This window comes from Bemisia tabaci, chromosome 10, assembly GCF_918797505.1.
Source record: "Bemisia tabaci chromosome 10, PGI_BMITA_v3".
Lineage (NCBI taxonomy): Eukaryota > Metazoa > Arthropoda > Insecta > Hemiptera > Aleyrodidae > Bemisia > Bemisia tabaci.
The window spans coordinates 40,297,736-40,314,898 of NC_092802.1; the positions used below are offsets into that span (position 1 = coordinate 40,297,736).

The 17,163-nt window shown below is 38.1% G+C and overlaps 1 protein-coding gene across 1 annotated transcript in view; it reads left to right on the forward strand.

The window, feature by feature from the left end:
- Nucleotides 1–3,678: 3,678 nt before the first annotated feature.
- Nucleotides 3,679–17,163, forward strand: part of LOC109036051 (arylsulfatase B) — a 46,100-nt gene continuing 32,615 nt past the window's right edge. Inside the window, exons 1-3 of the mRNA XM_072305366.1 lie at nt 3,679–3,859; nt 8,815–8,957; nt 15,139–15,725. Of these exons, the coding sequence (XP_072161467.1) occupies nt 15,708–15,725 (18 nt within the window). The 5' untranslated portion in view covers nt 3,679–3,859; nt 8,815–8,957; nt 15,139–15,707. The remainder of the gene's footprint in view (nt 3,860–8,814; nt 8,958–15,138; nt 15,726–17,163) is intronic.

Sequence of the window (17,163 nt, forward strand, 5' to 3'; positions counted from 1 at the left end):
AAAAGCACAAAGTTCTCTCACAAATTAAATCAAGTGACGACGACAAGAAGAGAGCAGTAGTCGAAAAACGTATTAAGTCCTAGTATCTGTATTCAATAACGTCTACGTCTAGCATGATTTTTTAACTTTATTAGAGGAAAAAGTGACTAGATTCAAACAGATATATGCTCAAATTTACCGCCGAAAAGATTTTCTTTTGAATCAATTAAGAAAATAATGATTGTTTAAAGGAGAAAATATGCTTATTTAACAAGAAAAGTCACTAACATCAAGCAGAAACCCGCTTACATTCAGTCATTTGATTCTTGATGCAAAATAAAATCATCTTGATGGCATACTCAAGAATGTTTCTGCCTAAATTGAGTCACATTTCTCTCTGATGAAATTCAAAAATTATGCTAAACGTTATAAAATACGGATGCTAGAACTTAGTGAGTTTCTGGATTTCTGCTCTCTTTTTGTGTATCTATTGATTTATTTTGCGAGGAAATCTCCGTACTCTTAAAGGATGCCTGCCATTCTTAATATTTTGGAGCGCCTTCAACTTCATATGATACTGTGCAACACTTCTGTTGTGAAATAGTTGCTTAAGGCGCCGTGGCACGCCTCAGCGCGTGGTGGGCGAGGGCAACTAACGCGACACTCGCACTGGCGCCTACAAACCTAACAGGGATACTTCACGCATTGCGCAATGCGTGAGGTATCCCTGTTAGGTTTGTAGGCGCTCGTACACGGCGTTTCGCGCCGTCAGTACGCCGCGCGCCACTCCGTTCTGTGCCAGGATCTAATATTAAAACTCAAGGAGTCAGCGTTTTTCGACTTACGATTTTTAAATGTTTGCACACTCTGCATGGATTATTCTCATTTAAAATGATGAAAAAAAAGGGGGAAAGTATAAAAGGAAAATATAATGTGTGATTTGTAAACATTAAGGTGGTTCCGGGTCAAATTTATTAATTTCCAAAGCACTTGAATATTTTCTTTCATGTTTTGTGCTTTTCCTGTTGTGCAGCGTAGTGTACGCACAATCAAATGCTGAAACTTGGACGTAATCTACTCTAAAATATCGATGTACAAATGGGTTAAAACCAAAGATTGCGTGCCTCTTGATTTTTTCCTCATTTATTCATTTTTGTATAGTTTCTTTAACACAACTAATGCTCATTGAGATTAATATCGATGCCATCGCTTGAAAAAGTTTTTGCAAATATTTACCACCTTTGAAATATGATTATAAAATGAAGTAATATTTTCATTTAAAAAAAAGGAGGTACGAGTATATGCAAGGTAATAATTTTACATCGAAAATTTTAAGGATACAGATAAAACCAAATATTCACCGATGACCATTTGAAAAGATGAATCAAAAGAAGAAAGTAACATTTCATTAAAAAATGAGTTACCATAACAACATCCGTTTCTCTCTCAATTTCCTCATTTTAGTTAGTTAGTTAGTTAGTTAGTATATTTTGAGACATTCAGCGTCACAGGCTATTAACGTCTTTACAGATAATTTTGAAAATGGGAGTATATACGAAAATTTAGATGTTTAAGTTAAGAGAGTTGAAGAGTTTCAGAATTTTGGTAGTAATATTGAGTTCATCGCATGTAAGTGGGTTTGTATTTCTGTTGATTGTAGGGGAGTAGATCTGTGATTGGAGATATCGGAGGGCAGAGCAGTCCATAAGTATGTGTTTGATGGTTAGAGGTGATGAATTACAGAAGTGACAGATGGGTTGATTTTCTTTGGAGATGATATGATTGTGAGTGAAAAAAGTGTGACCTATCCTGAGACGCGCAATTTGGACTTCACATGACTTGTTTTGTTCATTTTAATATTGTCGATATAATGTCACTTTATATATTGTCACTGTTGCCTATTTTACGCGTGGACATAAATTACTGGGCAAAACAGGTGCGCGGTTGATGGAATTTCCTGAGACCCGTGTATATCGTTGTGGGAAAAAATTTGATGTCATTTTCCTCAGCTCTCCCAAGAGTATTCTCTGAAACTGAGGACAAAATTTATCCATGTAATAAATCAATAATATTTTGCATGAAAACATAAAGTAAAGGGGACGTTTTCAAACACGGCAGTTGACGTTCGCATTTCTCTAGGTGGCCAGACACTTTACCCAATTTTGTTTGGTCCAACAATTGTTTGGTCCGTTGCTGAAATTTGTCCAATAAAATTTTGGACCAATAGTTTTTTAACCAATAGTTAACTTAGTCCACGTTAGTTTTTGGTCCAAGGTAATATTTATTTTGTGGGAAAAATTAAATTCATACTTTTACATGCTGTCTGTTCATGATGTGGCTAATCATCGCCGCCTTCCGAGTCTGTCCGAGTCTCATCCGCCCTTTGCTTGAGACCGCCAGTACGTTCGGGTTCCTGATTTATTTTTTGAGTGGACGGTATAAATAAAGCCATCCAAAACCAGCGCTTTCTTTTTCTTGGACGTGTTGATCAGTTCGCCGGGCATTTCAGAAAATTTAATTTTAAATTATAATTTTATTTAAAAAAATTTCAAATTTCAAATGTAGACTTTAATTAAAAATTTTGGAGTTCGTCTTTGACTCATTTCTTACAGGTTATAATATTTTCTCGTCCTCAGTTTTCAAATTTTGCAATTGAAAAGTTTCCTTAGCAACGTCCGACAAGTCAGCTGTTACACGAGGAATGTATATAATGAATAATATTGTGGCTTACATAGAACGTGGATTAAAAAAGGGTGGGTTAAATTTTTAATTGGATAATAAAATTTGGCCAAACTATACCTTGGATAAAATTTGTTGGCCCAATTAGGTATTGGGTAAAAGAAATTGGGTAAAGTGTCTAGCCACGATTTCTCTAGTTCCATCGTTGATGAGCGATTTATATAAATCATGCCATAAGTTGCTGTATTGAAACAATCTTGATAGACCTCCTTGCAACTCTGAAATTACTGAATGGGGTTCCCTTCGCAAGATTCCCTCTCTCTTGAAAATAGCCAAAGGTAAGTGCATTACGATATTGACAATAATACAACAAAAGACTGACTTACAGAAGTATGTAAAAAACCTAAAATCATCTCTGTTGAAACCTGACAGCCTTTCCACAAACTTATTACTGTGTTTAGACTCCCAGTTTTTGGCAGGAGAAAATATACGGCTTGTCGATAGCTGAAGTTTGAGACCATGTGCTTCCGTTTGCGACGTTTTAGAGGTCCATAACTATATTTACTATATTTTTAAATTAAAGATTATCAATCTCATTTAGATACATTTGGTATTTTGATCTATTTTACTTTAATACTTAACTCTTAAAGTTTTCTATTGTTTAATTTTGTAATTTAGGTTATCAAATAAATACTTCATACTTTGTTTTTTCCTTGGAAAACACGTCAACGTGATTTTTTAAAAACCTTCTTGATTTCTCGTTTCTGTCACGAAAATATTCTGTATACATGTTGCCTTGTTCCTCTTCGAAAAAGTAAAGAGAGATTTTGAAAGACCGCAATGGAGATACCTGGTGCCCCACATGCGTCATTATAGAATGCGTGAAAAAATTTCCATCCTCCCCCCCCCCCCTTCAATGCTGTTGTGACAGTGAAAAAAGCTATTTGAAAATCCGCCGGAACACACGAAAAAACAGCGTAGGCGAGAGAGCAAAAGTGGCAAAAAACAACTGAAACAAAAACCCCGCTCTCATATTAACAGTGGATTTGCAGGAGATCGCACCGGACCGCGTCATTCAAAAATTTCATTTGTGCATTGCATATCTTGTGGTTCAAACATTACAGAAATTGTTCGTGCTTGTTTGCAAAGTGTGGAAGTTTCTGACACTTGGATCGGATTGGAGTTCAGGCCTTCCAAAACGGTGAGTCTTGCGGTGATATTAAAATTAAAAATGATGACGTCATGGCTCCTGATCATGGATATGACATATTTCAAAATGAACTGACATTTCTCAGTTAAGGTGATTCGTCAAGCTCAAAAGAAGTGGTCGGACTGGCATGCGATATATCGCATCTTTTAGGTCAAAAATCTCGGCAGATTTTGAATTTTCAGTAAAGAAAAGGACGATAGCCCCTGCGCATGAGCCTAAAGAATCATTCTAAACCTTAAAATCGGCAAAATTCAGAGAAATGAAAGCAGGATAGTGTTTGGAAAAAAACCTCGCATTCGATTCAGCTATCGATTTCGGTATCGAATGCGAGGTTTTTTTCCAAACACTATCCTGCTTTCATTTCTCTGAATTTTGCCGATTTTTGGGTTTAGAATGATTCTTTAGGCTCATGCGCAGGGGCTATCGTCCTTTTATTTACTGAAAATTCAAAATCTGCCGAGATTTTTTACCTAAAAGATGCGATATATCGCATGCCAGTTCAACCACTTCTTTTGAGCTTGACGAATCACCTTAAGTTGTATTAGTTGTTGCAGTTTAGATTAATAAATATCTCGAAAGCTTACTACAATACTCAATTCAACATTACTTGCTTCGGTCCTAGAGTAGCTCTCCTTTTGTATTCTCATTTTTGGTTTATAAATATTGATACTTGGATTACATAATGCAATAAGGAACCACTATCTCTGCTCTTCCATAAAATCACGTATCTGCAAAGGGGAATCAACGGCAAATATGTCGTTTCTGAAATGAGCCGGAAATAGTGATTCCTTATTGCAAAATGTAATCCACTTGTAATGTGAGCGATTCAATGGGTCTATTGCAAGCAAGAGATACAACCAACATTTTTTAAGGGATACTTTAATGTTGGGCACATCAAAAAAGTCTGAAATCTGTTCCTTGGAGCACAACCTGCGTAGTTTGTAATACGCCTTCTCAAATTTACCGCGTATGCGGGCAGTTTTTCTTGGTCATTTTTTTTTTTTTTTTTCATGGATGGCTGTCAGGTTTGCCCGAAGAGAGCCCATACCTATAGACGAACACTTTTGCAAACTGTTATGAGCTCTCCTTGCGGATGATTTCAATTAATTCAAAGCTTTTATTTTGAAAAATAAAGAAAGAAAAAGGAAACAAAGCTCGCTTGAAAACAAATGAAATCATACATGGAAAAAATTAGTTCAGTCAATCGTTTATTGACTTTGGGTAGTTCTCTCTTTCTCCTCTGCTTGTGCAAACCTGGTCGGTGGTGACGTGAGAAAAGATGCCCGCAAGAGCGGGAAACTTGAAAAAGCGTGTTAAAAACTACGCAGATGGCGTGCTAAGGAGCGGATTTCAGACTTATTTAATGTGCCCAACGTAATCCTAGAGCGAATTTACGCTTAAAACGTGTATTCAGCTCACTGGAAAAGAAAGACGCTTGGATCTAGAGTCCAGACTCTCAAAAACATCGACAGGAAAAAATAATCTTGAGTCAACTGGATTTTTGCTTGAATCGAGAACCACGTCTCTTAGTTTAAGCGGATTTCCTTTTCATTCAAGCAAAAAGCAAATTGAATCAAGAGTATTTTTTCTTGTTATTGTTTTCAGGCGACTTTTTTTCCAGTATTGGTTGTTTCTATTGGTTGTTTCTAACAGGCTAATCAAACAGCTGATCACTTTTTTTGTAGCCTGATAGCACAAACCACAGTAGAATCCCTCCAGAATTTGCAGGTCTCCGTTTACATTAATTTTACGAACGATTTTAATTGAAATCACGGGAAATTTCGTAGCGATATTATATTTAATCCTATTTTCCTTTTTCTTTTTACGGAAAAAACAAGCGAAATAAGGAAAGTGGTTTATTTTACTACCGAAAAAAAACCACGGTCCCTGATTCTAAATCGTAGCTATTAGGAAAGTTATTCTTCTTTTTTACGGTGAAAATTAGAGGGGAGTCATGAATTATGACGCATCGTCTAAGTGTCGCAGCGATTTTAGCGTTCGTCCCACCCGCCAGAGTTGGCAGGGCGGTCAAGACATCTTCGCAGTTTGGCGCGCCTTCAAACCGGCGAAGCTGCAACATGCTTACACCCGTGGTTAAATAGTTGTATGTCACGCCTGCCATAAACGAACTCAAATATAGATGGTTCAACGCGAAAAGGAGCTTATTTCCCTCGATTGCAACGTTGCAAATAACAGTTAATGGTTCAATTTGAATCAATATTTTTTAAAAGTCGGCGCGCAGATTCTCTGAAAAATTTACAATAATTTTACGAACGATTTGAATTGAAATCAAGGGAAATTTCGTCGAATTATGATATTTTGTCCTATTTTCCTTTTTTTCTTTTTACCTAAAAAAACCTAGGTCCCTGATTCTAAATCGTAGCTAATAGGATAGTTATTTTTGCTTTTTACGGTGAAAATTAAATTGGAGTCATGAATAATGACGCATCGTCTAAGTGTCGCAGCGATTTAAGCGTTCGTCCCACCCGCCAGAGTTGGCAGGGCGGTCAAGACATCTTCGCAGTTTGACGCGCCTTCAATCCGGAGAAGCAGCAACATGCTTACACCCGTGGTCAAATAGTTGTACGTCACGCCTGCCGTAAACGAACTCAAATATAGATGGTTCAACGCGAAAAGGAGCTTATTTCCCTCGATTGCAACAGTGAAAACCCAGTTAATGGTTCAATTTGAATCAATATTTTTTAAAAGTCGGCGCGCAGATTCTCTGAAAAATTTACAATAATTTTACGAACAATTTGAATTGAAATCAAGGGAAATTTCGTCGAATTATGATATTTTGTCCTATTTTCCTTTTTTCTTTTTACCTAAAAAAACCACGGTCCCTGATTCTAAATCGTAGCGAACAGGATAGTTATTTTTGCCTTGGTCGGCGCGCAGATTTTCAAAAAAAGATGAATTTCGTGTTTTAGGTTGAAACTACTGAGTGAACTGAACACGAGGATGCCCTTGGTTCATAAATTGAACAATTATTGGAGAAGAAGATGATCGAATCTGCTAAAATACATGGAAAATGCTGCCAGATGACGTCCCTTGGCGTTGAATTTTCTCACTTATAAATCTATTTCATACTATTTCCCATAACAGAAAAAAATTATAAAAGATACATAAAATTGGCTCTTCAGATATCAATCAAACATTTGCATGCCAATGATCCGCAACTATCTTTGGATTTGAGCTAGACCTCGTTCTCTGCAAAAGTGGCATTGTTTTTGTTGAATTGATTTTACAGCATAAACAATATCAACAAAATCTTTCTCGGAATTCCATCAATTTCAGAGCAAAAAGGGAGGAGTTTCACATTCTATCCATCCCCACAGGTCGAAAATTGTGACCCTCAAGAGAGGAGATGCCACATAAAAGACATGCTATAAAGAAAAAAAAATCAAAGCAAGCAATCACCAGCAAAACTTTTTCAAAAATTCAGCAAACCTCATGAGTAGCGCCAGACCCACCTCTCCGGGGTGTTGTAGTTTCTTTTTCCCGGGATAAACTGAACTTAAGCCTTAACCCTTTTGGGATTGAGAGGTGCTGGGTCTAGTTCGAAGACAAAATTAATGATCAGTCGCGAGGCGTGAATGATCGATTATCGATATTTCCTCACATGAAGCTATGGTGAATTAATGAATCGTTGCGAAGACCCCGTTTATCGATCCATTCCCATGCATTTAAATTATAGAGCAATCGATTTATCGTATAGCACGCCACGCCACCGAAAATGATTACTGCGCACGAGCAATAGGGGACAGTGGTCAACTTTTACATATTTAATTTGATTTTTCTAATTTTTTGTAGTATAGACAGATCATTCAAACCTCCTGCGGTTTTAATGTGCCGATATAAAATTGCAATTGCACCCTCTGAAAAAACTTACATAAACCTTTTCAGAGCTATCCATCGTAATATGAAGACTCAGCGATCAGAGCATCCTGATGTCCTCAAGATAGTTCAAAATCCATGATAATGGGCAATGATCGGGAATTAATATTTGATTTTAATCTTTACTTTTTATTCATTCAACTATTACTATGTCTTTACCCTCGATGTACTGGTCACATTTTTAAAAATGATTACCATACATACATATAAGTCGCTTTACAGCACTCCCTCGCGCTCTACGACTCCTAACCTCCACTGCTCTTTTTCAAACCACAAATCTTGGGGGATTGAGCACCTTAACATTTCTGCTTCAATCCTTTCCCTCCAACCTTTCATTGGGCGCCCTCTGCGTCTTCTCCCAGGAGGAACCCAGTCAAGGACCTTCTTCGGCAACCTGTCTCCTGCCATTCTCTGGACATGACCATACCAAATGAGTTGTTTTGTCATAATGTCATGCACGATGGTCTGTTTGGCATCCATGACATCCCGTACCGTCTCATTCCTGACGCGATCCTTTCTGGAAATACCAGCGGATCTACGCCAGAAGTCCATCTCTGTTGCCTCTAAAACCTCCCGGGTCCGCTGTTTCATCGGCCATACTTCACACCCGTAGGTTACTATGCTCTTGACAATCGCGTTGTAGATCCTCTTTTTGTTCTCTTTGGAGATCCTTTGGAAAATGATTACCAAATATTGATTTAAATACCTCTCAACAAAGATGATAATCAGGCAGGATGGCAAAATTTGAAAAAGTGCAATCAGAACCCACTGAGACATCAGCATTAGCGTTAGTTTTTAAGCCTTGAAAATTGGACTACATTTTGCAATTTGGAACTATAAATTCTAGCCCAGTTTAAAAACAACGTATGTGCCATTAGTTTCCATATGCACATAAGTGTTTATCCAGAGGAGCCAGAATTTATAGTTCCAAATTGCAAAATGCAGTCCAATTATCTGCGAAGAAGCTCATTGTCCACGGCACCCGCGTTGATTCACAGGAAAATTAAACATTTTTTAAAAAAGTATATTCTAATTTTCTTTTTATGCAGAGTGTTATGTAAGCGAGGAAGAAGCTTCGCTATAAAAATCCCCAAAACGGAGAGTTCTATGTATTTAGAGGAGGATGAAGATAAAATGGCTAATACAGAGCTTTATACTTTCATTGATTTGGCAAGGAACATTTGTCCGTCCGGTAAGTTAAAAAATATTTTGTACCTCTAAACGGTCTTAATCTTAACAGGTAGGTTAGCGTCTGCGAGCCGACTATTGAAATTGATAGACAAAGCTATAGACAAAGAAGAGAAAAGGGACATGGAAGGAGCCTATTGGTAGAATCGGGTGATTACAATGGACAAAGGAGCTAGGTAACAGACTACCTAACGGCAACCGATGAGAGGCCCTTTACACGGAGAAAAAAAACTCGTGCGTGGGACCCGAAGTTTAGGTCATATGGATCTCTGAAGTTTTCAGATTGAGCATGTGAACACTTTAGGTCTAGCTGCCGAAGTTCGGATCATACATCTGAAACTTCAGTTCTTACATCTGAAGTCCTTCAGATGTGACAACCGAAGTACTTCGGATGTGAGAACCGAAGTACTTCAGATGTGAGAACCGAAGTACTTCAGATGTAAGAACTGAAGTTTCAGATGTGTGATCCAAACCTCAGCAGCTGGACCTAAAGTGTTCAGATGCTCAATCTGAAAACTTCAGAGATCCATATGACCTAAACTTCGGGTCCCACGCACGAGTTTTTTTTCTCCGTGTAGTTAGTACATCATTTTCTCCCTTCGTCCCTAAGAACCACCCATCTCAACCAATATAGGATCGCTACGTACTACCTATGACTTCTATGTCTACAGCTTTGTCTATCAATTTAAATAATCAGCCAGCTGGCGCGACTATGTTCAACGACCCGATTATTAAATATATGTGTCGATACGACAAGAAAAGGCATAGAGCTTACCGTGCTGCTTTACACTTTCAAGAATCAGCCCGCCGTTTGTTCATCACTGGTTTAGCAAACCGAGGTAAGAATAATTAATATAGGATGCTAGGACAGTGCTGAATGGGTCCACAATATTTTACGAATAAATCAAAGTCAAAGATACCAAACATTTTTAAAATCATTAGAGTCATCTATACTACAAGCTGCGAGACCTCCTAAATTTGCATATCTGGTAACGCTTAGTTCCAGCGTTCTACCGGGTCGATTTTCAAGGGTTATAGGACATTTCGTCAACGATTTTTTGTCCGCGCATCTATTTTTTCAGTTGTTTACGTCCACGCGTTTTTTCGGTGGGAGAGTTTCCTCCACGTACCGCCTTGAAGGTTTCATTATGAATCAATAAAAAAAAATTACGCTCGTATAAAGAACATATGCTTACATAAAAACAAAAGTCACTCGTCGAGCAGAAACCCGTTTTCATTCCGCAATTGTATTCTTGATCAAAATAAAATCTTCTTTACGGCATACTCAAGAATGTTTCTGCCTAAATTGAGTCATTTTTTCTCTGATGAAATTCAAAAATTATGTCAAACGTTATTAAATACGGACGCGAGAACTTAGTGAGTTTTGTGACTACTGCTCTCTTTTTGTGCCGTAGTATCTTCATTTATTTTGCGAGGAAAGCTCCGTACTCTCAAAGGATACCTGTCATTCTTGATACGTTGGAGCGCCTTCAATTTCGTATGATGCTGTACAACATCTCTGTTGCGAAATAGTTGCTTGAAGCGCCGTGGTACGCCGCCCCGCAGCGGCGGGCGAGTGCGACCAGCGCGACACGCGCAGTGGCGCCTACAAACCTAACGGGGATACTTCACGCAGTGCGCAATGCGTGAAGTATCCCTGTTAGGTTTGTAGGCGCCACTGCGCGACACGCGCTGGCAGCACAACGCTCCGACCCGTGCTCGGAATTCGGATCCACTATTTAAGCTCGCGGAGTCAGCGTTTTTCAACTCATGATTTTACACTCTGCATGAATTATCCTCATCTAAATCGATGGGGGGAAAAATATGTATTAAAGGAAAACATACTGTGTGTTTTGTAAATATTCAGATGATTCCGTGTCAAATTTAATGATTTCCAAAGCACTTTACATTATTATTTTATATTTTGTGCTTTCACTGAGCTGCAGCGTGGTGTACGCGCAACCAAACGCTCAAAATAGGACGTATTTGACTCTAATAGATCTATATACAAACGGGTTAAAACCAAAGATTGCTTTCTTCTTTTTTTTCTTTCTATGATTCATTTTTGTATATATCGACGGTGAAACTACCAAACCACGTATCTCGTTTGCGGTGTTTAAAAATCTACGCTCAGCATTTTATTTTTTTGAAGTCGACCAAATCAATATCATTCCTTGAAATTTTCACAGAATTTTCTCCGCACAAAGAGGAAAAATCACAGAAATTTTCAAGACTGGACGTTAAGTAGTTTTTCATTTAAAAAATAAAGTATGACAGGAAGTCTGCGACGTCGCAAACCGAGATACGTGGTTTGGTAGTTTCACCGTCGATATGTAGTTCCTTTCAAGAAAACTAAGGCTCATTGAGATTAATTTCGATGTTGTCGCTTCGAAAATTTTAAGGATAAAAATAAAACCAAATATTCACCAATGACAGTTTGAAATGATGAATCAAAAGGAGAAAGTAACATTTCATTTACAAAATGACTTATCATAACAACACCCCCTTCTCTCTCAATTTACTCATTTCAATATTGTCACTATAATTTTACACTAGGACTATAAAACATGACGCTTGCACCAAGTCACTGATACCAATTTTACACAAGGACTTAAACTACTGGGTAAAACAGGTGCGCGGACAAAAAACCGTTGACAAAATGTCCTGAAACCTTTTCAAGATTTTTAAGGCCATCGACGGAAAATTTTGTCTAGATGAGCTCGCTCTATTTAGATTTTGAAAATATGACTCAGTTTTTGGCGCGTATACGTAGTATACCGCCTTTGCGATCGTTTCGAACCCTGCTCGATACAATAACCGAGTCCCTTAGTTCCTTACCGAAAAGTGACTACCGCGAACTTCTGAGATTTTCCAAAGCGTGTAAAAAGTTTATTTATCCGTCAATAATTATGATTTAAAGTTGTTTCTCATTCTGGGGCTCGCTAGTTTATGTGCAGTGAATACCAAGAGTCTACGTTACTTGGTTTTTTTAAAAAAAGCCTAAGAGTACGACGCGCTGATTTAAAATATGCATATATAAGCGGAAGCAAGCGAACTGATTCGAGGATGGCTGACCAGTTCGGCACTCCTTGAATGAGAATTTCACTCACTCCGTTTTGTTCAAAACGTTGCTTTGACATATCTCCACACCACTGTTATCCTTTTCAAAAGTTGGTACTCCTTGCTCTGATAGCCGGGGCCAGCAGGATAATGGTAAGTGCAATCTGTGATGAGCCTCGAGACTCATTAGACCATTTGCTAAACCTGGCTCATACAGGAGTCCACTCAGCCCTCTCGTCCCCACGCTCCTGATCACTGCGTCGGCGTCACGAAGAACAATGGGCCTTGGGCCGCCTTGGGTCCCAACGCGGCCGATACCCGTACCCCAATTACTCACGCTTCATTAACCATTTCACCGTCACGCTAGGATTCGTCCAATTTTCAAAAAAAATTGTTTCGCGTGTATTTAGCAATTTTTTCCTTACTCTCCGTTAAAACACAAATAAAAAGAGACCTCATTCATAAAAATCGGCCGAATAGAAGAGAAGTTACAGTAATCGAAATCCGAAGAAATCAACAAAACCTCGACTTCTCGATACGAAAAATAAAATGAAGGGGAAAAAAAGAAAGTATAAATTACAATTAAATATAATTGACCTCAGAATTTGACAAGCAATTCAATTATATACCTAACGGTGAAAAAACTAGGAGAAATTACAAAAAATTCGCCTCTTGCAAGGGGCTTCTTTGTAAGAATTTTGACCTGAAGACAACGGTCGAATAACAGCAGTACTCCATACAATACACGGTGTGCCTGAACGAGTTAAACATTTTTTATACGTCCAAATCGAAAAATCGTTATATTTTTAACTACAATGTCTCTTGAATCGTTTAAGCCAAAAAAAAAAAAAAAAAAAAAAAAAAAAAAATTCCGTCGAGATTCTGGAACGCAAAGCCGCTTTAAAAGTATTCTGGGGCTATAATAGCTAAATCACCGGTAGTAAATCCCGTTATATTATTAAAAAGAAATTGACTCCATATTTTAATTCCTTAGTTTCTTGAATACGATTATTTTAAGAACTTAAACATTTATACCACCAATTTTAGACATGGGGTGATTTCCTGAGAGCCGATAATATCACGAATTTCTCATAGAACCCTTCAACAGTGGCTTGCTTTTTTGGCAGCCGATTCGGCCATCGAACCGGAGTTTAAATGGAAGCTGATAATAACCCAAAGCTCTGAGAAAAATTTTGAGATGAGTATAAGAACGGTTTGTTGTAAGTAACGAGGAGAGGCGGGCAAAGCGGCTAAAATCCGATCTAATTTTTACAGTTTTTCTGTTGAATTAATGTTGCCGCGGGCTTCTGACTGTGTCCACACATAGTTTCTGTTCAGCATATCGATACATAAGTATTTACACACGTAGAATCTAATTTTCACGTCGGGGAGTCGACATATTTTGATTTTTTCGATTTTATACGGAAAATTGATGGTTTTTCGGGATTGAAATTATTATTGTTTCATGAAAAATAAATGCACCCAAAATGACTATAGCATATTGATTTTTACACATTTGCACTCACGAAATTGGTTGGTAAATTCAACGAGTGGGTGCATCGACCTGGTATATCAAGTTTCTGCAATTTTTTACGGCAAATCAGTAGATTTTCGGGATGTAGATTGCTTACTTTCAATTCATGAATGAATAAAGCAACGACATGGTTGAACTTCTTTGCATGGAAAGACGTTTAAAATAACAAAATCAAGACGTCTTTAATGCAATTGCATTTATATCGAGTCAATTTCTTTTCAATAATATAACGGGATTTTTACTACCGGTGATTTGGGTATTTTAGCCCCAAAATACCTTTAAATCGACTTTATCTTCTAGGAGTTCGACAGAATTTTTCCTTTCTTCGCTTAAATTATTCCGTAGCACTTTTCTTCAAGAATCTGATAAGATTTTGCTTGAGGCAGATCAAAAAACTTAAATTCGATCGAATAGCTTTCTACATTCACAATACACGGTCTCGTCAAGGTGCGTCTTTGACCTCGCAGTGTTGGATCGTGAATTCTCTTGTTGTGCTGTTTGCCTGTTTTGAAATCTCTGTAAATGAAAACTAAAGGGGTTGATATGTGCGAGTTAATGACGCGCCTTATCAACACATTGTGTTGGAGTTCACTGCTTGTTTTTTTTATATTGCTTGGTAAAGTTGCAAATTCTCTCATTTAAACAATGTAAATTTTTATTTTTTGTCATAGTTCGTTTGAGCGTTTTACTGGGCAAATTTCCATGATTTTGTGATTATTGACAGGTGATAGTCCCTAGATGAGCCCGCTTTAATCAGATTTTGGAAATAGGACCCAGGTCTGTTTTTATATAAGAGTAGACCAGAGAGCTTAGGAAGGGTGCAAAATTTGACAATCACGCCGATGGATAGTGGAGAAAATTTCAAATTTTAAGGAAAAATTGAACTAAGCGGGAAATGTTGAATCTTAGTCTGTTAGAAGGGTAAGTGAATTGATGGTATGCTCCTTTACTCCTTGAATTGATCGACACCGATTCGATCGCCAGAACTCAATCCATCCACAGTTTGTCGATTGGCTCACGGGTTTGTCGACCGATTTACGTCGATCGATTCACGTTTTCATTTTTCGATCGAATCGACACGGGTTTTTTACATTCACTGTCAATCGAATCGGTGTCGATTGAATCATGTCGATAGAATCCACACCGATTTTTTATTAAGTTGTCGCGACCCACGTTTCCATTTTTCATGTCAATCAAGTCCAAATACCTCCTGGTTCAACTCAGCATTTAACAGCACAAACTCAAAATTCAATCCATCCCTTCCCTGGAAAAAAAAACACATTGGATCCAGAGTCCAGACTCTTAAAAACATCGACAAGAAAAAGTACACTTGATTCAATCAGAATCTAGCTTAAATCAAGAACCCAGCCTCTTAATTTAAGCGGGTTTCGTTTTGATTCAAGCAAAAATCCGATTGAATCAAGAGTATTTTTTCTTGTCAATGTTTTCAAGAGTCTGGACTCTAGATACAATGTATTTTTTTTTCCAGTGTTGATCACATATCTTCTTGTTTTCAAAGATTCCGTTGTAGACAAATTTAATGTGAATTATTGCATTCATCTAATGCTGATATTTGTGTCTCTGCCAAAAGATGTCAAGTGTGTCCAAATGGGAAGCCACAGAATTCGGCAGCAGACGTAAAATCTCCATCTCAACGGGCTTTTTCAACGAAACTCTCTTTGCAGCCACTCGCAACGGCTTTATCCAAGCGTCTAACTGAGAAAACTGTCCAGTTTATCCAAAATTAGGTTACCTGGAACGCAGATCCTCGCTAACCTGTCTCCATTCAATTCCAGGACACAAGTATCATCCAAATCCAAAGCTAAATCACTCGGATCATCGGCACGAGAGGGGTCATTCAGAACGGATTCATTAAAACAAAAGAAGCCGGACCGGAGGATATTCGCGATAAAACAAATGTCCAAGGTGTGGGCAGCGGTGCAGGAAATCCTTGCAGAGACTACGATACGAATCCAGAATATCTTCAAGGTAGAAAGTATAAAAAGGCTGTGTGTTTTTCGCACCTGTACTCTCTGCGAAGTCCGAAACTGAGAAAAAGCAAATGCAGCCGCCTGACGATAAGTGCTACGAAGCAGTTCTGGAGCTCCGAACTTTACCCGATGACCTGACAGAACGCTGTCACCGCTTTATCGACGCACAATGTTTTGCTTTGGATCGGTGAGTCATTCATTTGAAATAGACCTACACTCAGGGAAACAATGAGGAAAAAATTAGCAACACCGTCGATTGATGCATCTGGAGTCAACAAATCTCGAAGGCGTTTTTTGACAAAACTAACATAATAACACATGTAAAAAATATGTTTTGCCTATTTTTAAATTTAAAAAGCAACAACTTAAGTACATATTTTCATCAAACTAATTCGAAAAGCATGAGAGAGGGGCTGTCAGCTGAATGGGGCTTGTTATTCTATTTGTTCTTGATAGAAACAATTCCACATAATGACGGTGATTGTTTAGAGTTGTCAATCTGGAGCTGGGAATCAAAGAGCCTCTTGGATGTTACACTCAAAAAATTCTCCAATGAAAGTTTCAAGCTTGAATTTAAAGCTTCGCTTTTGCACTGCAGCGTTGCAAATACATTTTTACCACTGGACAACAGTATAACAGTGATTTCACCTGATGATACTGTGCTTCCAAAATTGATACAAAAAATGTAAATTTTGCAACGATGTATTGCCAAAATGAGCTTTGGCACTGCAAGTCAATGTTGATAGTTACCTGCTGGTTACATTAAAATTAAATATCCACAGATCGTCGCCCCTCTGACGCAAGGGCTTATTTCGATTTCCTTGCGAGCCTTATTCTCCGTATAAATCTATATGCTTTCTGGGGCTCACGTAGAAATTGAGATACGCACTTACGTCAGAGGGGCGACGAAATATGAAGGTGGGCTTGGTCTTTATTCCGCTGGCTTAGAGACTTTAACTCGGAGTAGGAAAGTTAGATGAGGCGCATAGCATTAAACAACTATTTCGACTTCCAAGTTGGTAAAATTGCATTACTACACACGTGAGGGAGAAAATTGTATTTTTACCGGTGATGCAGAGAAGGGTGATTTGACGCTGCCATTTTTTATGTCTGAGCGACGTGCGATATATCGCATCAATTTGTTCCATTTCAGCTACTCGTCATTTTTTTCGAATTTTGAGATCGCACTCCTGTTGTCATGAGACTAAAGAACTCATGACAAAGGAATTTAATGTAATAAAGGCAGGGTTCTTTTAGAGGAAAAACATCGCATTCGATACTGAAATGGAAACTGCGCTCGAATGCGATACGAGACTAAAGAATTCATGACACATAAATTTAATGTAATAAAGGCAGGGTTCTTTTAGAGGAAAAATTTCGCATTCGATACAAAATGGAAACTGCACTCGAATGCGATACTTTACCTCTGAAAAAACCCTGCCTTTAGTACGTTGACTTTCTTTGTCAAATTTGGCACACGAATGCTTTAGTCGCATGACAACAGAAGTGCGATCTCGAAATTAGTAAAAAATGACAAGTAGCTGAAATGATGGAAGGAATTGATGCGATACATCGCACGTCGCTCTGACACAAAAATGGCAACCGTCGAATCACCTTAACGCAGA